Source organism: Ursus maritimus, unplaced genomic scaffold (genome assembly GCF_017311325.1).
Source record: "Ursus maritimus isolate PB19 unplaced genomic scaffold, ASM1731132v1 scaffold_25, whole genome shotgun sequence".
NCBI lineage: Eukaryota > Metazoa > Chordata > Mammalia > Carnivora > Ursidae > Ursus > Ursus maritimus.
The window spans coordinates 24,664,410-24,688,459 of NW_024425008.1; the positions used below are offsets into that span (position 1 = coordinate 24,664,410).

At 42.6% G+C, this 24,050-nt stretch overlaps 1 protein-coding gene across 13 annotated transcripts in view; it reads right to left on the bottom strand.

Annotated features, from left to right (window-relative positions):
• The window catches only part of TTLL5 (tubulin tyrosine ligase like 5), a 278,708-nt gene that overhangs the window by 33,681 nt on the left and 220,977 nt on the right, over nucleotides 1–24,050 (bottom strand). For 11 of the 13 annotated variants that reach the window (XM_040641619.1, XM_040641628.1, XM_040641625.1 and 8 more), the window contains one exon: nucleotides 12,560–12,642. The exons of the other annotated variants lie outside the window; for them this stretch is intronic. In XM_040641619.1, coding sequence (XP_040497553.1) covers nucleotides 12,560–12,642 — 83 coding nt within the window. The remainder of the gene's footprint in view (nucleotides 1–12,559; nucleotides 12,643–24,050) is intronic. 13 annotated transcript variants of the gene reach the window in all.

Consider the following 24,050-nt stretch of genomic DNA (forward strand, 5'->3'; position numbering starts at 1 on the left):
AGCCATAAAAAAGAATGAAGTCTTGTCATTTGTGTCAACATGGATGGACCCTGAGGACATTATACTGAAGTAAAATAAGTCAGACAGAAAAAGGCATACACCATGTGATCTCACTTACATTTGACATCTAAAAAAAACAAACCAACCCAAACCAAGCTCACAGACGCAGAGAACAGGTTCGCAGCTGCCGGAGGTGGGGGACAGGGGAAAAATGATCACTTAACCACTTTGAAGGGAACAGTTCAGGGCATTAGGAACATTCACATTGGGCAATCATCATTACCATCTATCTGCGGAACTTTTTTCATCTTAAAAAACTGCAACTCGGGGGGCACCTGGGTGGCTCAGCTGGGTAAGCTCAGGTCTTGATCTCAGGGTCGTGACTTCAAGCCCCACATGGAGCCTATTTAAAAACAAAAAAACAAAACCGAAACTCTGTACCCAGTGAAAAATAACCACCCATTCTCCCATCTGGCCAGCCCTGGTAACAACCATTCTGCTTTCTGTCTCTGAATTTGACTGCTCTAGCTACCTCAAATAAGTAGAATTATACACTATTTGTCTTCCTGTGATTGGCTCATTTCAGTTAGCATAAATCCTCTAGGTTTGTCCATGATGTAATGTGTGTCAGAATTTCCTTCCTCTTGAAAGGCTGACTACTATTCCATTGTATGTACACACCATGTCTCGTTGATCCATTCGTCTGTGGATGGACACGTGGGCTGCTTCCACATTTAGGCTATTGTGAATAAAGCTGCTATGTACATGAGTGTACAAACATTTGTTCAAGACCCTCCTTTCAGGGGCACCTGGGTGGCACAGCGGTTAAGCGTCTGCCTTCGGCTCAGGGCGTGATCCCAGCGTTATGAGATCGAGCCCCACGTCAGGCTCCTCCGCTATGAGCCTGCTTCTTCCTCTCCCACTCCCCCTGCTTGTGTTCCCTCTCTGCTGGCTCTCTATCTCTGTCAAATAAATAAATAAAATCTTTAAAACAAACAAACAAACAAACAAACAAACAAAAAGACCCTCCTTTCAGTTCCTTTTGTTTATATATCCAGAAGTGGAATTTCTGAATCATACGGTAATTCTATTTTTAAAGTTTTTCAGAAACACCAGACTATGGCACTGAAGTTGAAGCAAGAGTAAGTAGGGAAGGTAGGAGGTAAAGGTTGAGAGAACTTGTTTTGTTTTTGAGAGCACTGTGCACTATAAATAAAATATAATATATGCCTCCAGAAGTCATATATTACTTACCCTACACATAATACTAGGTGGATCTCTACGACTAGAGTATGGTGTTCAGTTTCAGGTAGTAGACAATTTAGGAGAAGCCTAAAAAATTCACGAAGAAATCAAAAAAGAATAAAAAAGACAGTTTAGTGTCCAAAAACAAAACCTGATCTGTGTTATAAGGTCAAAGAGCTCCCATCAGTTGGCATAGAGGGACAAAAGCTGAAGGAGGGTGTTTCTCAAAAAAACTAAACCTCATTTCGACTTTGTTCCCTTAAAGTGAGATCCTTGGATGTGGTCTAAAGTAGAAGGTCTTTATAGTGGATTCTGCTTTGTAACAAATGAGTTTAGAGTAGGCTCCCAATGTGTGTAAGAAGTTGTCATCTGAAGGATAGTGACCAGTCATTCTCTGTTTTCCAGGAAGTAGTTTTATAATATTTCAAGAAGAAGGCTAGAAATACTGTACGAGGTAATTTATAAGGAATGTTATTCTGATTTTTAAGACTGTTTAATAATAAAATGCATTATTTATGAAATCTTTAAGGTTAAAGCATTTTAACTCAAGATTAAGCATTTTACTTGAAGCCAGGAGAACAGGCAAGATAAATCTAATTATATGAATACACATTATCAGACAAGACAAAACCTAACTGGACCTTTAGAGGATAAGAAGGATTTGTGTATGTGGACAGGGATTCCAGGTGTTGGCAGAAATATGAAAATTCACTCACTCATCCATTCAATCAGTTTTTTAAGTCCCTACTATGGCCTGGGCACTGTGCCAGGCCCCGGGGTTTCAGAATCAAGTGAGATCTCCTCCTTGCCTCCAGGGAATTACAGCCCTGGTGGGGGACCGGTCAAGTAATCCAGAAAGACACTAGAGTGCTGTAAATGCCAGAGCAGATAGCAGTAAGCACAGTCAAAAAGCATCTACATCATCCTGGGGGTGGGAGTGGGCTAGGGTTAGAAAGGAGGAAGGACAAATAGGAATTAGCCCTATTAGGGGGAAGCAGGCATGAGGTGTCTAGGCAGAGGGATGTAAATATGAGTAGAGGGACAGAGAATAAACATGCCATATGACGGGTGACGACAGTGCTTAGCTCCGCAGTTTTCACGAGACGTTTCCTCTGCCACCTGCTTTCCAGAGCACATCCGTGCATCTTCAACTGACCATGCAGAAGACCAGGCATCTGCATCCTTGCCTAAGAGCACAACTAGCTCCTACCGAGCAATCACCCGAGAGAAGTTATATGTCTAAGACACATGCAGTCCATCCGACCTTCTACATAATCATTATCTTACTCTTGGATTATTCTGGACCACAAAGGGACTCGGGCTGTAATAGTTTTGTCCCTCACGGACCTGTCTTCACTGACTTGAACTGACGTGTTTTGCCTTCACGTACCTCACACTGAGAAGTAGCCCCGTGAAACACGCCACTGTGTTGTGAGGGCACCGTTACTTCGTTCAATGTCCTCTCTCTAAAGCATGTGAAATAGTTATTTTAGAACAAGAGCTAGGAAGGGGCCCCTGGGTGGCTCAGTCAGTTAAGCGTCTGCCTTCTTGTCAGTCACGATCTCAGGGTCCTGGGATGGAGCCCCACAATGGGCTTCCTGCTCAGTGGGGAGTCTGCTTCCCTCTCTCTCTCTCTCTCTCTCCCCCTCGCCCCTCCACCCTCCACTCATTCTCTCTCTCAAATAAATACATAAAATCTTAAAAGAAAAAAAAAGAGCTAGGAAAAAGCTTAATTTTCTTCCTTTTTGAAAATGAGAACTATGTACCCTGATGCATCATGTTTCCTTTTTGTCCTGACTGCTAGAGAAGACTCAGAACCACATTTAACCTTGATTATCGTAATTTTATTTGGTCTTACATTTGAAAAATGTGAAATATCTTGACTTCTGGCCTTGATTTTCCCCTTATACTTTATTATTTCCCTGCATGCGGTTTTATGTTTTAAGACTCTATGCTAGTGACGCAGAGTATGCTGTACCTGCCACCTCAAGGAAACTTCCGAAAGCGCCTGTGTCAGCGGCTCTGCGTCACGTCATCATGCTCGCCTGGCAGCAGGCTGGCATTTGGCTGCAGCTCACAGCGGCCACCCTTAGTTATGTGGCACTTTGTGGGATGAATGAGTGCCAAGTATTCGAATTCTGCCCTTGGAAAGCTGCAAATGGAGAGAGAAACCATGACACTGAGAGAGGCGGGGTCCGGAGGGTGGCGGAGTCGCTACCGGGGAGAATGGTGGAGGTCAGCCGCTGACCTCGGCACAGGGACAGACTGGCAGGCGTGTTGGTGAGCCACTGATTAGCCACCGCTAATGGTCCCGAATACGGTTGTAGGTTTTTATGAGGTCTGGCCCCATAGACTGTTCCCTACGCTTATGTACACTAACTTTCCTTAACAGAGGTAAACTGAGGCTGTCTCTCTTTTATTAATCAAAAGGCTATTGAGACAACTCGACTTCTCTGCATAAAAGAGGAGGGTAAGAATATGTACGTACACACAACGGCAATTTATCTCGGAGAACGGCAGCAAGGATGGCCAAACACAGAAGAAGGCCTGCAAGGAGTCGTCTTTCTAAAAAAGAGCTGTGGTTTTCAAGATGCCAGGTTCCAATACCCGATTAACTACAAACAATTCATTACCTAATACATTTTGCAGCTTAGCCATAAGAAATTAAAACAACAACCACCACCACCAAAAAAACAAAACGCTGGTCGAATTCTAAAATATCTTCATTTGGGTTCGTCCCATGAACAAACATGTCTTAATTTCTCTGGGAAGCAAATGAGAAGTGAATGGAAGGGGGAAAAACACCTCAAAGCCATTTTTCAGTCCAACTGAATGTAAAAAGGAGTGATTTTTTAACCTGATAACCATAAACAAATAAATAACACTAAAACAGCAACTTCTAACCAGCTGACTTTCAATTCACCTCATCATCTTACAACCGGGTTGGTTTTCCAAGTGACATCCTCTTGCACTGGGGATACATGCTACGTTTTACCCACAGAGCTAAGGGGACATGCTGCCCATTCAAGCTGTTCCTCTCTGGTAGCAGATAACTACTTAACCTGGCTTTGGGTTAAGGAGCCCTGGTACCTACAGGAGTCCTGAATGGAAACGCTGGCATGTTCAAAAGAGGAGTAGACAAAGAAGCGTAAGAGACTATTGTTCTGTGTTTACTAGTGATGCTCTTCATTCTGAGGACAAGAAAAGCCGAGTCTTTTCCTTTATAATTATAATTTGAAAGAATAAATGTCAATGCCGATCATGCCAACGGAGCAATAGACTTCAAGCCACCATTTTCCACGCCCTACAGTTACCCACCCACACACTTTGGGGCCCAGTAAATTCTACAGATCAGGCAAGCAGAGTTGTAAATATTTCCATGTACAAAGCTTGCTTTTTCCAAAGACAGGCATGGCATAGCATGCCATTTTCTTTCTTTAGAACATTTAGGAGCAATTATGACCTGAGGATATAAGGACGGTAAAGCAAAGGTGTGTACCTATAACAAGCATTTCTTTGAAACCAGCAGCAAGATGTGTGGGTTCCACACATCCACAGAGTATAGACTGATAGCTTGTAGTGATAAGTATAAAAACTCACAGAGTAAGGCAATGTTATGCTGGTTACCTGCCCAGTTCAGGAATACAAGAATAAACAGGATCCTTTCCCCCCCAAAGTGAAGGGTTGTTACACAGGACAATACGAATCTGCTACAAGCTGGGGTGGTAGGCACAAGTCTAACCACCCAGGGTGCCGAGCATTTTTTCCAGTGGGTGTGTGTGTGCTTCTGTAACATAAACGTAATTTGAGAAAGGGGCCACTGCACTTTCCCCGTCTCTTTATAACAAAGTGGTAATTGTTAACAATTGAAGAATCATCACTCCTCTCTTGGGAGTTTGCCAGCTCAGCAAGAGACAATACCAATTTTCTGATGTTATCTCTCTCAGTGGTCCACTTCTTAATCCACTTGAGAAATGGAGTTCCCCGGTTTTCTTTAAGGCAAATGAACCCCCTTTGGGTGGGATCTTAGAAGTATCCCTCTACTTCCTCCAAACTGAAAGCCAGGTTGTTCCTCCCCCACTTCCAACCAGGTTGTTCTGCTATGCTTGAGTTTTGTTTCTGAATGTAGGAACAGTTACCAAACGAAAAGAAAGAGGCCTCAGGACAGGAAAGCATGAAATTTCAATGGCTGACAGCCAGGCGATTTGGCCACGTAGAGGGATCCACATCCTTCTTGTGTGGCTGCAGCCAGAGTGAGGCTAGCACCACACATACTGTTAAAACATCACTTGTAGAATACAGCCTATAATGAAGGGAGTGCCGTGACCAGTTGCTTAGAATTTGGTGATATCAACCTAATTGATTCAGATTTTTTCCTGGTTCCTTGTGAAGCACATTAAAGATATTCTCTCTGTTGCCGTATATTCTAAGAATGTACGAGTTGGGTATGGTATGGTCAAGTCAGTGTGACTATGGAGGAGAGGAGAATAAGGCTTGGCAGGAAGAAGCTGATTATACTCAGGGTCCCAGAGAGAGGGTCACTACGTGCCTCACAGGAGAAAACACCAGTGTGGTCAAGAGATGGAAGATAGGAGCGAGGAGAAAGTCTAGGCAAGAGCCTTATTTGGGATTTCCCTGGAAAAGGCAAGGCAGGGCAGGGTAAACAGCTTAAGACTGGCTAGTTTTAATAACTACCGTGGGCTCTGGGCTACAACGGTGGGTTCCAGCTGCCTGATACCTGGCCCTGGAGTGATTTGGGGCAAGGGAAATGTGGGTTTTCCGTGTGAGAGTTAGATAAGGAGGTGGCTGAGGATATAAACTTGGGATTAGTTGGTTTCTGTTTGAAAGGCATACTCGTGGGCAAGCTGATATGATCTTTAGGAATTAGCTAGCCTTGGGATGGGCGGTCTCTCCCTGGCCCTGTAAGGTCCCAAATGCGAAAGCATCAAGAATACAGAAAACATAGTTAACTGGCTCTGTGATGAAGAGATGTCAAACAGACAATACAGGATCTAAGAAGACACAAAATCGTGCATATATTTAAATACGACCCTTGCCTGGGGCAGGAGAATGGGGGTCTTAGAGAGTCTTAGTCCCCAGCATGCTTCGGTGTGGCTCCCTCGTTCTTTGATAAGGACAACGGATGTTTTCTCAGTCTTAGATAACATGCCATGCAAACACACTTCAATCTCTCATCTCCTGTCTGCCTCCCTAAACCCATAGATGAAGGGGTTCTAGGACTGTTATAGCCGGTGATAACATTCATTTGTGACTGCGGTTGAAGGGACCTCTGCCCGAGCAGTGATTCTGTCTACACCCCATTCACAACAAGGAGAAAGCAAGCATCCAGGTGATGGGCTATGGACTCTGGGGTTCTCCCTCTTCACTTTGTAAACTACCTCTTTCTCCTGTTCAGGGGGAGGCAGCCCATCGCCACCTGCCACCTGCCACCTGCCAGGCTGGTGGGCCTGCCTCTGGAGCTCCCAGCAGTTACGCTGCACCACGGAAGCTGGTCCTCCAGAGGCCCCCCGACCCACTCTGTATTCTGAGTCCATACACACTAGGCATGAGGTCTCACCACCTCAGCTAATGACAAAGTACAGCATCACCCGTCCCGAGCTTATGCGCACCTCAGGCTCAGCAGGGCTGTGTCTGCAACAGATTTAAGTGTTGAGAGATGGGCTCTTTCCCAAGGCTTCTTTGCTGATGATCCTATTTTGCCATGTAATGTTCTGGGTGGATTGTAAGGGATACTAATGAAATAGGTTCAAGGAAAGTGGTATTATAACTGTGGCAGGTCCAAGTCTCACAGCCCTGGAAACCGATGGACATTAGTACTTCTTGGCAAGCCACTGGTTTAGTTTGGAGCTTGGTGTCATATTCATACTTCTGGCTGCCAGTCTCCTCAAGGAAATATGGACCTTCTTGCTTTAGTTTTCTATATTTTATTAGTTGTTCATCACTGGATAGGCTGCTCGTATCAGAATTAAAGGACCATTGGTGAAGTATTACCAATAGAACTCTGGTTGTTTTCGGTTTCTCTGCTACATTTTGGTAGATGACCAAGCCATGGATTTGGTGTTCCTTTCTCTCTTCTCATTCCTTTTTGGAAAGCGTTTAGATGGGCTGGGGAAAGATATTTGAAGCTTTCTGATCCAATGTAAATGAATCCTGTGGTGGGTAAATAATTTTCCTCCCTCCTTTGCTCTCCTGGGGTATTTTGATGAATAATGCTTCTCAAATAAGTTTATAAGTATTCCCCTAGAGCTAAGAAGGGTATTAAGCTCATAGCAGGTGTGCCTTTAATGCTTTAGTATGTACGGTAGAGCAAAGAGGAAAGGAATCATCAAAACCTTGTGGTTTCATAGAATTTTCTGGAAAGTTTTGAAGGCCACAGCTGGGAACAAAACACTGTGGGGCAGCGCTGGTGGTGTGGGTACAGCCTCACTAGATCATGTCAGGCCATCCCTTCAACGTTGGAGATTTTTATGGACGGGTGGTAGACTGGGGTCTACAGTTTGTTTTGCTGCCAATTACAGCATATGCTTATCTTAACTCAGAAAAAAGCATACTCAATTAATCGACCTCACCAAAAAAAACCTTTTTAAAAATTTTGTTCCTTCCTGCCTCCAGTTCACAAACTACACAACTCTAATCTAAAAGCCTTCTTTAATAATAAATACCTTTAACAATATTCATTCTCTTTTGAGGCTCTTGCGATTTGACCTTCAAGTATCATGTTCTCCGATATATTCTGTTACTCTTTACTTGTGATAGCTCAATTATGGTTTTAGTTTCTTTCTTTGATTGGCTTCAATGTCCCCATATTTTTAAACAAAAGCCTCCATAATAGTAAGAAAATTTCTTACTGCCACAGCGCCACCTGCTGGTCGGCCCGTACAGAGGCAAGCTAGCGGGAGCTTAACTTTGACCCACAGTTTGGAGTCCTTTTGAGCTCTGGTTTTATAAAATGCCAGTTTCTTTGTCATTCTGAGAAACTATCACTTCTCTTGATAGCTATTAAGCTTCTTGCTGTGATATAAAATCAGCAAGTTGTCATAAAAAAATATGCTCTTATTCTTACTGTTACCTTAAATTGGCCCTGACTTCACCGACTTTGATTTTCTCTGTCCTATAACTGTAGCAAGGGCTCCAGATTGTGTGGGCAAGGGTTTGGATCTGGCGAAAATAACTTGGGGAGCTTCCAAAGATCCTGAAAAATGTAAAAAAAATCCCTACTTAACACTTTATTTGATCTTGGTGAAAGGACAAGAGGTCAAATCTAAAACTAGGTTTTAGGGTAGGACAACCACCAGAGAGAAGAATAGCAAGGGACACCAGGCGTGGAAAGCTGCCCAGAATATAGCATTAGGTGGTGGGCGACACAAGGACCAAAGGAGGAAAGAGAAGGTTGAGAAATACATCGAACATAAAGAAAGGAGAAAATAAACAGCTATCTGTATTTCAAGAAAATAAAAAAACAAAACCAAAACCAAACCTAGGTTTTAGGGGATCATCGTTTGCCCAGATGCTGACACCGAACTTCCTGCCAAACACCAAATCTGTGCCTTTTGCTTTCTAACACTGTAAGAGTGGGTAATCAACCCAAATTCTTACCCCTCTGGCTCTGGGGGGAGAAGAACATTTTGGGAGCAAAAAAAGGATATAAGCCACTAGGGCAAGCATCTCAAGAGCTTCATTTCTTCGCATTATTAATCTACGATACTCCAGATCCAACCAGGATCCATGACAACTATATAATGCTTGGTGAAAGGAATAAGAATCTAATAATAAAAATAGGTCACTCCGCTGAGAACTGCCAGGCAAATAATTTTGCTTCAAAGTTAAAGTGACTTCTAGATCCTTAGAGTTTACGCTCCACTGGGTTGACTCTGTATTAAAGCAAGTTCCTTTCTCTTGTCTCACGGGCAGACAGTGAAGTGCGCAGCCAGAGTTACCCATCCCCATGCAAAGAAAGAGGATAACACTGAAGTGCGTTTTACCGAGGCCCAAAATAACCAATACTTAACAAGGACATTGCTTCTCACTTCTTGTAAATGAAATCCAGCATTGGTGTTCAAAAGGCAGTAAGAATCCTTCCACCAACTACAGACCTGTAAGAGCTTTAAAACACTGCCACCACCACCACAACAAATTGGGGTGTGGGGCAGGCAGAGGCTGGGCTCCAGGACAGAAAAGGCATAGGCAGAAGCTAAGGCCAGGGATGAGGGCAGCTGGTATGGCCTCAGACCCTACAAGAATGGTGGTTTACACTATCAAGTCAGCACGAGAGAAATGCCAGTTATCTAATCTGTGGCTCTCTGCTATTTTAGTTTTAGTTCACCATCTCCACTTCAGAACTCAAGAACGCCATGGTTATAAAGAACGAAGGCCAATGGCTCTGGCTTTGAGCCAAAGGCCCTCACTCTAGCTTCCTTCTCAAGTTTCCCAATTTGCTGACTCTACACCTTCCCTTCCACAGCAAACTCCGAATGTTTAGCTTGAAGTAGGGAAGTCAAGGAAAAAGTAACATTCGTGGAGCATTCCAGGCCTTCTGCTAGCAGCTTTCACATTCACTACCCCATCTAACGTTCATAATTAGAAGAACAATGTCGCTAGGTCACCTTCAGTGGGAAAGGATTCTGCGCTGTTTTTCAACAGTGTGCTGGGATGAGCGAGTACCACGTTTAGGCGCCCGATGAACAAAGTGACACAGCTTTAAGGCCTGGTTGGCTAGACTTGTAGAGGGTCAAGGGGCCAGGAAACAGACTTTTGCTATATTCGTGCACTCAATAATACCATGTTTAACCAACTGAGTTAACTGGACCAGGCTAAATACCTTTCAAAGTCAGCGTAGCAAGCGGGCACAAAGGCACAAATGTCCCATCTCTGAGAGACGTGTAAAGCTTGACTTATTATGGGGGTTGTTCTCCCTTCTTGTGGGTTTAAAGAAAAATGTTTCTAATAGCAACCTACCCTCCTTTTTGTAGGACACCCTTCTGAACCCCTAGAATAACACCTTTCAGTCTATGTGTCATACAGAAAAGCACATGCTTTATAATTGGAACACTGAAGTGCCAGGTAGTTACTTACTAGCTGTGGAAATAACTCTAATGGGGTTAGTTATCATTGTGCTGCTAAGGCAGAATGTTTGTTGGGAAGTATGGAAAATACCATGTTCATCAGTGTTTCTTTCACTGAGGACCAGGAACACCCCGAAAGGCACAGAACAGAAACAAATTCAAGGCACTTTAGAGGTCCAGAGTCATTGGAGACAAAAGCAGTAAACAGAAGGCGGCCTAAACAAGGTGAAAAGAATAATGCACTTGTCTTAAGGCAGAAGCGGGAAAAAGGCAGGTATTAGAATCCAGGGAGACATACAACTTCTCTGTGCTCTGTGGTTTTACGCTGCTACTGAATTCATTACAACTGTTACAAAATCTCTTAACAGATAACTTTAGTCAATAAATATTAATATTAATTCATGATCAAGATGCTGAGAGTAAGAGCCACCCGGCCCCTCAAATTTCCAACTTCCCCAGCCAGAGCGCACGCAGAGAGTTCAACCCTGTACGTAACGCAACAGTTAGACACGGCAAACGCAGGAGGCAGGTTTCCGGCATCTCCCACGCTCTGCGACCCTGTCTGGCTACAGCGATTTGCTGGCTAGAGATAGTCAGCTGTCTATAGCGCAAAATTCTCCCAGCCACCCATTTCCCAGGCCGAACAGTTCCAGGTGGAAATTCTACTTCTTTAAAAATAACTACCATATTCTAGTAATTCTTTTTTTTGGGGGGGGGGGAGGACCAAATAGATACCCATCAAATATTTCTTGAATTCAGGTCCTAAGATCTTGAGCGGAGAACAAAATCTTTATACTCTTACATTATTACCTGACCTTGGTGTTGTTATAAAGCCTTTCTCTATATATTGTGTCCTTTAATTCCACAGTAAGCCTATGAGATATATGTAACTATCCCCATGGTACAGTCTAACCAGGCTTCTCGGTGGCCTTTTAATCATTTGAAGGTCTACTATGTCACACACACACCCCTTCCACACCCTGGCCCTAGACTCCTTGATGGTTCCTTCTTACACTTGGGACCAAGTTCCCTACACGGCTCATGAACCGGCCCTGCTACCTCTATGACCTGTTCTCCTGCTGCTCCCTGCTCACGCTCTAGTCCCCAGGCGCAGTGACACAGGAGGGCTCCCAGCGCACAGTGTATTTGCACCCTGCCCCCCCACCCCCGTGCGCAGGTCTTGTTCCCTCTTCCTAGAACTACTTCGGACCCATGCCTCGCCTCTCCTGGGGGACCTGTCAACACGCAACCCTCCACTTAGATGTTTCTTCCTCTAGAAAGCCCTCTCTAATCCCTAAAGAGACCAGGCCAAGTTGCCAGGGTTCCAATACAGCCCCGCCATTTACTAGCTATGAGATTTGGGGTTTGTTTCATAATCTGTGCCTTTCTGTCTTCAGCTGTGAAATGGGGAACACAGTTTCTGTTAAATGCCTGTTTTGTGAACAAATGAGTTATCCCACGTCAAGCATTCAGAACTGGGCCGGACACACCAGATGCTCCACCAGCGCTGTCTACGGTTATTCTATGCGTCCCCAGTACCTGACATTTATGAAGCCTGTACCCACTCCCTGCTGACTCTTCTCTCTCCCTGAGTCTGTAATTTCCCTGACCACAGGGACTGCCCAGTGTACCCTCTACGCCCCTCGGTGCCCAGCATCTTACTTTCTCCACGGGAGGTGCTCAATAACAAGTATTTGTTGAACTGAATCCACGTGATTTTCTTTTAATTTTCTGATTACTCATTAGTATGTTTTTTATGAATTAGTGCTCAAAGAAAACTCTCCCTGGACCAATGCTGCCTGACTATATGTGGGGACCTACACCGAGGGGCTTTAAGACCTCAGTCAGCACCTGGCAATGGACCAGGAGGCCATTACATTAGCGTGGCAGGACTCCCATCGAAGAGCAGAGCTCCACCGTGCTGAGGAGCTAGTGGGAGAGACTACATGGGGCATCCTATATGAACGGCAGAACACTCGTCAGACACAGGCCCTTTTACTAAATGCTGCAAATCTGTTTACACTCTCCCAGACCCAGAAATGTCATCTACCCTGAACTAGCTCTGGAAAACTCTTCCATCCTCAGGTGCCCGTTTGCCAATGCTTCAAAAGCCTGGATGCTTCTTCATCCTTTGAACCGCACGTTTCTTCAGAGGCAGAAGTGAGAGTACACCCAGTGCAGCCCCCCGCCCTGTCATCCCGGCCGCGGAGAGCGCTGGTGCGCCCACTAACCTGTGGAGCTGGTGATGGGCGCAAAGGCCGCAGCGTTAAGGCCGCTCTGGAGTCCGTTCAGCTGCCCTTCTGTGGTTGAGCCTCTGAAACACAAGCAGCTTGGTTAGATCAGCGGACGGAAGGGTGAGATCACACGCAGGGCCTCCTCTTGCTCTTGGTGCTCTCTCTCACGTGGCTCATTCCCTTGCTTCTTTCAAGGCTTTGTGCAAATGCCGTCTTAGCAGAAAGGACTTCCATGACCAACCTATCCCTTCTTCCGAAATACGAAAATTTACTGCCTCTCTCTCTCCACTGGACTGTAGTTTCAAGAAAGCACACGCTGTGGCCACAGCTGTGTCTCCAGTGCCTAGAACAATGCCTGGCACCTTACAGGCGCTCAACAAACATCTGTTTACCAAATGGATAAACGACGTTCCCAGTAGTGAACTGGGTAAATCACGAGTAAAGGCATTTTTAAAAAACCAAGTTTCATGTAGACCAGTGGTTCTCAACTGAGGTACAAAGGAGGGACAGGTTTTGCCCCCACCCCCACGCTTCCACAAGGGACATTTGGCAACGCTGACACATTTGTGGTTGTCACAACTGTGGGGTCTACTGGCATCTGGTGGGCTGAGCCAGGAATGGTGCTAAATATTTCCTATGGTGCACTGGAAGGTGCCCCCAAAGAATTTTCTAGCCCAAGATGTCAACAGTGCTGAAGTTGAGAAACCATTATATAGAGGCAGCTCCCCTCATGCCAACTCTGATAGGAGACAGGACAGAGCATACTGGATGCTTTGGGCCCGGATTTCCCAGCCACATGTCTTAGAAATTCTATGATTAGCTTACAGACCATGCCAGGTCTCCCTGTGACAGGCTCTTACAGATCTGTAATTCTTTCATTGCCATTATCAAAATTATAATTATGAGACTGTGCAACTGGCTGCTTAATAGCTGTCATCCTTGCTAGAAAGCTCCACAAAGACAGATTGTATCAGCCTATTCACTGTTGTACCCATAGCTCCTAACACTGCATTTTGCACACATTAGGTATTTATTAAGTATTTTAAGAATAATCTGATCCATTGTCTTGTAAATACAAATTACTTGTTGGACCCAACTACTGTGACTTTAGTTGATGTGTGAAAACTTTACCTTGGAAGGTTAAAATTTTATATGCTCAATTCTTTATCTGTTGAGTAGCACCCAATCCAACCTGTGGAACCCTTCTCCTAGCACTATTTTTCTATTTATTCATCCACACGAAAAATACTTAAGTGCTACCTGTGCTTGGTACTAGTGAGGAGGCAGACATTAGGCAAATACATGAGGAAAAATCGATGTGATAAATGCTCAGGAGAAAAAGCACAAGGTGCTTTAAGAGAATGAAACAGGGCACCTGATTGAGATGGTGATGAGAGAGGTCAAGGATGGTCTTTCTGAAAAAATCATATTTCAGCCGAGTCATGAAGTTATGACAAGCAGGGATTGGCCCAGAGTAGGGAACAGGTAAGAGCTTTCCATGGAGAAGAAATAGCATATACATATAATGAATCTGAGACAGAAAGGGATTTAGAATGTCCTAGGAGTTTTCAAAGACCAGCAAGGCAAAGGGGTAGGCAAGCAGTGTCTGCCAAACGTGTTTGACAGGAACCACCTGGGATCACTTACTAATCATACAGCTTTCCAGGCCCTTCCCTTGGAGATTCTGACTCAGTGGGTCTGGGATAAAGCTTGAGAACTGAGGCTTTTCATAGCCCCCCGGGTGTCTAAGTGATTTCTATCACCAGAGAAGTGAGGAAAACATTGACTCCTGGGGACAGGGGCGGTGGTATGAAGAGCACTTAGAGTCCCTGCCAGACGCTTAGGTGCCCCGGTGGTCCTCACACCCCCAACAGAGACGTGCCCCTTGAGAACACACCCCAGCAGTGATGTGAGGATCACACTGTCTTGTACCCTTCCCCTCCAGCAAGCTGTGGGCTGGGCCCTACTCACTCCTTTCCACTCTCATTTGGAGGACAAGGGAACCAGAGAGACAAAAAGGAGAGAAAGGGAACAGAGGGCTTCTCTCTTTTCCCATAAGCCTCAGCCTCGGACAGCTTCCTCTGAAATGCTTATGCATTTTATCGCAGCCCTTTACAGACCCAAAGAACTGCGCAAAGCATCTGTAGCTAATATTGGCTCTTGCGGGTCCAGTGAAAAAGGCAAAGTTCTGGAGCCTGGGATGGGCTCTTTCCTCTACAGAAGTTAAAAACCACACAAAAAACCAAAAACCTTAGGGCACTTGCTTGCGTTGGGGGCAGCTGAGTCTAGAAAAGTCACGGGGCTGGTATCAGGATCACAGAGGAAACCCTGAGTGTTAAACAGTAAAAGGGAACCAGGCAAGCAAAACACTGGAGTCAACAGAAGAAACAGAAGCAGTGAATAGGGAGCTACCTGAGGGGATGAGCAGAGTCCCAAGGCGTTTATGACTAGTGAGTTCAGGGTCCTCAAACTTTCCCCTCTTCTCCTCTCTGGAATTCTCATCCCACCCTTCACCTTCGAGGGCTTCCTCCTGCTCCTCTCCCAGCATCTCCTGTCCCTATGTCTGTCCCCTTTGTCCCCAGGTCCAGTCACTCTTGCATCCTCCTCTCTCCATCCATTCCCATCACAGGCCTTGGGAGCCAACTCTGATTCCAACTTCGAACATTTCTAATGATTCTGCTGTTTCTAGCATAGGCTCCTCATTTCCCCGGGGGTGGAGAAATGTGTCCAACAGCCGTTCAAGAGGAAATTCAGAGTGAATTTTTCCACGAAAACACTGGTACACAAAATGGCTTGGGTCTGTGTTTTTACCTCTTTGGGCACACCAGGGGTAAATATGGTTTTGTTGTGATAACATCATTTCCCTGGGAAAAAACATTCCAACTTCTGGACAACCCACTCCTAAATGAGAACTTTTGAACCACAGCTTGTTTCGGGCCTTTATGTTAATTTGCACTTGCTGGTCTGCTTCTGCAAGAATTCTTTGCTGCTTTCCTGGGAGCACCTGTGTTTTAGGAAATAGTGACACAGGAAGGTGTGTATGTGTTCCCTTGCTTGTCTAAGTCAGTCATGTGCTTTAACGTCAAGACGCCTCATAGGGTTGCTGAGGATTAAGTAAGATGGTGAATCTTAGCACAGCGTCTGGGATTATATAAATGGCTAAATAAACATTAACTTTTATTAGTATTGGTATTTTTACTTAGAAATACTAACCATCTTTGCATTCACTATAAGCCTATCTACATACTGAAATATTAAGTCGGGTGACTCGGTGACTCTGATTCAATATGAAATATGAGCGCTAAACTATAGAAGAAGGACCACGACATATTCTGAACGTGGGAGGTAACAGCATTTTGCTATTAAAGTCTAAAGGTGGTTAAGTGGCAATCTACCAGGCAGAAAACTCATGGTCAAAATTACTCAACTCCCTGAAGCAGAGCCCTCTCATTTAAGATTGACAAACTACCTCTCAATAAATCCAATATGCACATTTTTTCAGCATCAGAATGAACACACTGTTTCTTCTACTATGCACCAAATGAGGTGGCTGGACTGTCGTCTAACACAGCTTTCAGCACAGGGGGGAGGCTTGTCCTACCCAGGAGGCTCATGGGAAATGAGACGGACGGGAGGAACGACACATCTCCCATTATCCCAAGAGGAAAGTCCAATGGAGTCAGCTGCGACTGAAATTGTACCTTCCCTTTCTCTCTGGAGAGCTGAATGTGTGAGAGCTGCATTCCGTTACCTGTTGCTTGCTGACCACAGTACGTAAGGAACACGAAGAGGTGGCAAAAAGATGAACTCAGAAAAGTGACTTCTGAAAATATCAAGAGTTCTGCAGAGAAATGCTGAAAAGATGGGACAAGAGAAGTGCCATTAATTTTATACTATATAAAAGTTAGAGTTTAAACCAAGAAGAGTGCTAGATGTGACGACATAGTCCTGTAGTGTTTCTTAATTGCTCTTCTTGGAAGTGATGCAGGTTCCCGGAGATGGAGCCGGAGATATGGCCCAACATCGAGAGTTGGAGGATTCCTACAGTCTCAGCTGTGTGCTGGGCTTAGTTCAGACCTGTCTCCACAGAAAGAACTGTGTAATTACCAAAAGCTGCTGAAGGGCGGGCTTCACGGTGAACTGAGCCACTTCAACGCTGACATAAGACCCATGGCCACATATCCACAGAAGCATGTATAGTAGCAACGAAGAATTCTAATCAGAATAATTCCATGAATAATGACATGCTCTTTCCAAATAAGGTAGGATCTTTCCTTTGGGCGGATTCATGACTAGTACCTGAAGAGTTTAAGTACTAAGTGTGCACTTTCTCACCCAGAATTCAGTTTCCTTGCTTCACTCTGCCTACTCCTTCGATCTCTTGCATTTTCCTGACGTCCAGGAAAAGGCCTGACTTTGAGTAAGGGAGAACAGCCTCTCTGGGCCTTTCAAAGAAATTGTTCAGTAATGCATACAAATAAATAATATCTCTATCAGCAGAAATATTGCCTACGTTTATTATTGAAAGATTTCTTTTAGCACTCGTCTCTAGGGAACATATGCTAATCAAACAGCTGGCTAGGAATTCCACTGGCATCACAAGCCCGCCATCCAGCCGGCCTATATGACGTACCATCACCAGTCAGGGAGGGTTCCAATAAGCAAAATCCCTGCTATTCATTTTGCTGGTAAGTAGTGCTTCTGACATGCTTTTTCACGGATCTTTATTTCCTTTATTTGTGGTTTCCTCTGTTCTTTTTATTTTTTATTTTTTTATTTTTTTGGCCATTATTTTGATCAGTGGAAACTTTTCTGAAAGTGATATCCTTTCTTTAAGATCTGTTTTGTTCATTACTTTACAAGACTGACTGTGGTTTCGTGCTATACTGCTTCTCTTCGAGTTCTTTCCACATCTCTAACACAGAGGTACTAGTTTCCTGTTCCGGTGGTGTCTTAAGTTTATCTTGGATCCATGCCACATCAGGGATGACCTTTCTGTAGAAGGAAGGACCCGCAAAAGAAAAATGCTCAAGATTTCACAAGAAGAGGAGAGTTAGAAATGCCGACCTTGCCGGGGCTGTGGCAGACAGGTGTGGTGGCATCTGTGAAGATCCTGAAAAGAAACCCCAAACTTGATCATTTTTGTAAAATACTGGTGACAACCAACCTCTTTCAATTCCCAAAGGAGAGAAGAAATCTCAAGGCGCAAGTTAGGTTAAAGAACTGAATTCCAAAGGGAACATGTAGTCTGACTTTTCTTAGTAGACATTTACTCACAGATGAATCATCTTACAACGTTTCTCACAACCTACACGTGCACGGGTGTATGTGTGCTTCTTCCTTTTATCCATCAGGCCAGGGATTATATATGCGTTGCACAAACAGAAGCTAATACGCTAATCCTTAGCAAGTAACAATTAGAACATTACTAATTTGCGCCTGGTTCCAAAACCAATCCAAGAAACATTTCGTGAAGTCAACGTCTGTGCCGTAGTAGCGCGCAAGACTCCATTTTATAAATATGCTACACGTTATCTAAGCCATAATCCATTATATTTGCTGCTATATTCCTTTTTACGCCTAATATTATCTCTGCGGGTCTTTTCTTTTTTTAATGTACTGTATCAGTCTCTCCAGAGGTGATCCCCTCTCTGGCCTGTTGTCCGTTTCATTCCTTCCTTCACCAAGTACTGAATGAGCACCTGCCACGTGCCGGACACTGCTTGAGGGACTGTTCTCGCCTGTCCTCCCACGTGCCAAGCTGTTCTAGGTGATTTCTGTATTTCTATTACTTTATTTTGGTTTTGATTAATTTACTCTGTTGTTCCTTTTATAGTTTTTCAAGTTAAATGATTATCTCACTTACTTTCAATCCTTCTTGTCTTTTTTTTTTTTTTAAAGATTTTATTCATTTGAGAGAGATACAGAGAGAGGGAAAGGGCACAACTGGGGGGGAAGGCAAAAGGGAGAAGCAGACTACCCACTGAGCAGGGAACCCAATATAGGGCTCGATCCCAGAACCCTGGGATCATGACCTGATCTGAAGGCAGAGGCTTAACTGACTGAGCCACCCAGGTGCCCTGTCCTTCTTGTCTTTTTAATAAATTTAAAGTTACAGCATTTTCCATAGCCATCCAGTTCTAAGTATTTTCTGATTTTTATTATGATTACCTCTCTAACACATGGGTATTACGTACTGTATTTTTAGAAATTTTCAAACATATGAGTGTTTTTAAAAAATTAACTTTTGATTTTCCCTAAATAAAGTGTATTTATTGTTAAAAAGTGTAAACAGTTTGATATGCGTTTTTTTGAAATGTGTGGAGCTTTCATTTGTGATAGTGTGTGTTGAATTTTTGTAAACACATACCTGAAGAGAAGATATAGTCTCCCTTTTGGATGCAGGAGTCTATGCATAGTTATTAATGTTTTTCAGATTATGAATTGTGACTCATCAAGGTGGTTGTAAAATCAATTTAGGTGACCCCATCAGCATTTTTAAAAGAATAGGAAATAGTATTTTGTGAAACTTTCATTTCATACACATAATATAGCTATTTTTTTACTAGGTTGCATATGAAATTTATTTTTTATTATAAGTGGTGGTCAGAAAAAGATGAAAAGCCACTTATCAAAGCAAACTGTTACTCTGCATTTCAAATATTCCAAGTCCTCAGAAATTTAAGTTATCTATCAGTTACTGATAGAAGTAGATTTAAATACATCGACCACTACAATTGATAATTTCTCAATTTTTCCTTACACTATTGTCATTTGATTTATATATTTTTAAATTTATGATGTTAACTGCATACCAGAGCTTTTCTTAATTCCTATTAATGCTTTTTGCTTAATTATATTTCATCTATTGCTATACTCATGTTCCTTCTAATCAGTATTGTATGGTTTACCTTCTTCTCATCTTTTGCACTGTGAGATTTTACTTTAGGTATCTCTCTTTTAAGCAGGCTATAATTGAACATGTTTAAAAATGCAATTTCATGATCTACCTTTCAATAAAAGAGTATAATCCTGTTAATACTTACTGTGATTACTCATATAATTAGATTTATTTCTACCATCTTAGTTTTTATTTTCTACTCCCCATCCTTTTTCTTTGCTTGTTTTCTTTTCCTGCCTTCCACTGGATTCAAAGTTTCTACATTCTCTTCTCTCCCCCTCTGTTAGTTTAAAAGCTACAGACTGTATGTCAATTACTTAGCTGCTTTTTCCTAAGTGTAAAATTTAGCTACTTTTTTCCTTCAATATTTCTGTCTTACCCTTAGAACTGTTATGTTTTCACTATCCACTGAATCCCCTTGTCCCTCAATCTTATCTTTGTTGTCTTAAACATGTTTTAGCTTTTTGAAAGACCAACAATGTTTATGGTCATTAACATGTATTATCGTTTAATAAAGTTTTGCACGTCCCTGCCTTCATGTTATCCAGCACATCTGTGTTCACTCATTCTTTCAGTGAAGGTCACGGGTGGCATAGTCTTAGACTTTGTATATCTCAAATTATTTGTATTTTTGGCTTTTCTCTTGAATGGAGTTTAGCTAGGTATAAAAATTCTAGACTGAAAATTATTTTACCCCAACACTCTGAAGGTATTAGCTCTTGTCTTCTGCCACCTGTTATTGCTGAAGAAGAGAATGCCAGTATTCTAAGTTCCTTTCTGAATTTTCTTTCAAGTAGTATGTAAGTCTCCCCTGTACGCTCAGTGTTCTGCAGTTTCACTCTGCTGTGTCTAGATGTGCATTCATTTTGGTACATGGGATGAATTTTTTAGCTGAGAACATTTATTTCTTCAATTGCAGAGAAGTCTCAGTTATTATTTCTTAAAGTGTAACTTGTCTACCTGTCCCTCAGGTCTCCCTTCTGACACTGTGATCAGAGTCACATGTCACATTCCACAAGATAATCCTACCAGATATCAGATCTAATATGTCTGGCTGTTCAAAAATATTAATTTCATTTGTAAGGAATTCACGTTCCAGTTGTTGACTTTGTCTGGCAATCTTTCTTAGATTCAGATTTATTCACGTGTTTTGCAATTTTGGTTTGCAGGCTCATTTTGAATAATAATCACTTTCCCCCTTGTCTCTGTACTTGCTCACCCCTTCTTGTCTGAAGGTTTTAGAGCAGCTTCCACCCAGTCCAGAACCAGACATTATACTGGTATTTCAGTGCCCTTGCCTCCATCATATTTAGAAATCCAGGTGAGTTCTGAGACACAATCAGTTGGACCCTCAGGCAGCATCAGTTTTATCAGTCTCCCATGAGGAGAGCCCACTGTATTCCTTAGCTCGTGATTTTTCAACCTTCGTACTACTGATATTTTGGAATGGATAATTCTTTGTTGTGGGGAACTATCCTGTGCTTTGCAGGCTGTTTACCGGCCTCCCTAGACTCTCCTCATGAGATGCCAATAGGAACTCCCCACCCCCACCCAGCTATGATAACAAAAAATTACTCAAGACATTGCCAGACATCCTCTGAGGGCAACATCTTCCCCAGTTGAAAAATTACTGTTTTATTTTCAATTAATGAGCCTGGTTTCTCAGTCTTTCCTCTTGGGTAGGGCACTTTCAGGCCCCAACATGCCACAGGAGCTGAACTCTGGGCTGTCACTACCCACTTCCAAAGCAGAGTTCAGAAAGCTTTGTTGTTTCAGCCTCATTCACTGACTCTCAGTTACTTCTGGAAATTTTGGGGCCAAGGAGACGTTTCCCTCGTTTTGAAGGTCAGCTAGGTCCTTTTGTTTTTTTTTATCACTGCTATGTATTTGAAGCAGAGGGAGAGTATTAAGTGTAAACTTATGGAGACAACTTGACTGGAAGTCAGTATGTCCAAATTTAATCTTTTGTTTTATTTGAAGCTAAGCCCTTGCCTTCAATAATCATTAGTGTTATTAGTGTGCAGGATCTCAGAATGTGTTTGAATTTCCACAGCCTTGCCAGCTCGAGCCAAATCACACTTAGAAATATCAGCTTAATAACAACAAAAATGCCACCTCTTATAATAGGGAACAACAGCAGCAGAAATTATAATTATACCAACACGCATGCATTAGACGCTTAATATATGTCAGGGAAATACATGATCTCATTTAATCCTAAGAACCACTCCATGATGTAGGTAATATTTTACAGTTAATGAAACAGAGGCTTAGAGGTAGGCCCAAATAACAGTCAATCGAATGAAGGAGCCAGGATTCAAATTTAATTAGAAATCTTGGGCTGTTAGCAATTGTGCTCTCCTGCCTCCCATATACTACTACTCTACATGGTATAAATAATTACTGATGAGATCATTGCTATTTGGTGATCCCTGACACATACACCCCAATACACGATACTATGTCACCACCACCACCCCAACCACCACCTCTAGCACGTCTCCATCTTCACCACTGCCTGAGAACTTGTCATGAATAGAAGCTAGCTCAGGGGCTGAGGCATAGATTTATCTCTGCTCTCTTAAAAATAAACTTCATGGAAACTGGGCTTGTATCTATCCTGTCCACTGGTCTTATCACCAATATTTAGAGCAATGCGCAGCACAACGGACATTCAATATACACGTGATAAAAGGGTAAAGACAAGGTATCTGTCCCTAGAGGCTGATGGGAAGAACACATATAAAAAAGAAAAATCAGACAAGGAGGAAGATGGTAGAGTTAGCTGAGGCACTTGGCGAAGCTGCATCAACGTGATAAATTAAAACCCGATCTTGAATAAAACACAGGGCTTAAGATTCAAGAGGGCAAAGGGCACAAGGAAGAGGGGATAACATGAGCACGTAGGAACAAAGCAGACTGTAAGACAGTATAGGGAAGGCTACACACAGCATAGAGGACATACTGCAGAAGGCTTTAATGTCAGAGAAAGGAATCTCAACCTTATCTTACGCACTGGGAAGCCTCCAAAGATTTTGGAAAAAAGGTTCAAAGAACTATTTTAGAAACGATATTTTAAATTGCTTTCTAGGCCTACTCATGTACCCTATTTCTTTAAGAACCAATTTGGATAGTTTAAAAATTTCTACCTTGTTCTACTTGGGTGTTCTCTTTATTCAAGAACCAATCTTGACAGTTAATATTTTTGAAAATATTAGAAAAAACTTCCATCCAGTTTTTAAAATTTAGTAGCATCCAATTATGCAGTGTTCTCATAATTTTTTAGTCCCCCTATAGCTACTTTTATTTTTTTTAAAGATTTATTTATTTGAGAGAGAGAGAGAGAGAGCACTAAAGGGAAGGGCAGAGAGAGAGGGAGAGAGAATCCCCAGCAGACGTTGTGCTGAGTGCAAAGCCCAACACGGGGCTTGATCTTACAACCCTGAGATCATGACCTGAGCCCAACCCAAGAGTCAGACACTCAATTGACGGCACCACCCAAGCACTCCAGTGCTGTATCTACTTTTAAAATCTTTTTCTTATTTTTAATTCTCTTCTTTTTCTGGCAGAGCTATGTTTATTTTCTCCTTCCCTGTCCCCCTCCCCCAAACTAAATAAAGGTTTTGAATTAAACTTTTTATTGCTTTTCACTTTACGTTGCTTTTCTTCTTTATATCCTTTGACCTGTTTTTCTTAGTTTTGTTTATTTGACCCTTTTCTAATTTCAAGAAAGGAAACCTTAGTTCAGGTATGACAAACATGTGGCGTGCATATTCACTACTCATATTCCCTGTCTGCAGCAGACATCACTAATCTATCAAAGCACTCTTCCTTGCTGGGCTCAGAGAAGTGCTCATAATTCATGTCAACAAGACATTCTAGATAATCAGCTGAAGCCAGTACATCAGTTGAAGCCAATCTGCCATTTGTATCTTGGTTAATTTCTTTTCAGTCTTCCTACACTGTAACAATGAAAATAACTAAGATTATGAACTTATCTTGGAGTATGTCTTTGACTACATTTCAAATATAAGTTGTGAAAAAAACAGTTCTTTTTATTATTTTTAAAAAATATTTAAACTTTATTGAGGTATAATTCACATAAAATTGTAAGATATTTAAAGTATATATTGTAGTGATTTGACACGTATACACACTGTGAAAGGATCTCCCCTTCTAGTTAGTAACACATCCATCACTTACTTACTTACTTTACTTATTTGGTGAGAAGATTTAAGTTCTACTCTCTTAGCAAATTTTAATCATACGATACAGTGACATAAACCATACTCACCACATTTTACATTAGATCATCAGATCATCTGTAGCTGAGAGTTTGTACCCTTTATCAACCTCTCCCTGTTTTCTCCAGCTCCTGTTCCTCAGCTCCTGGCAACCACTTTCCTACTCAGTTTCTATGAGTTTGACTTTTTTTTTTTCAACTGCACATTGAAGTGATACCATGCAGTATTTGTCTTTCCCCGCCTTGCTTACTTCACTTAGCTTAATGCCCCTCAAAGTCCATTCATGTTGTCACAATGGCAGGATTTCCTTCTTTCTCATGGCTCAGTAATATTCTGGCGTGCG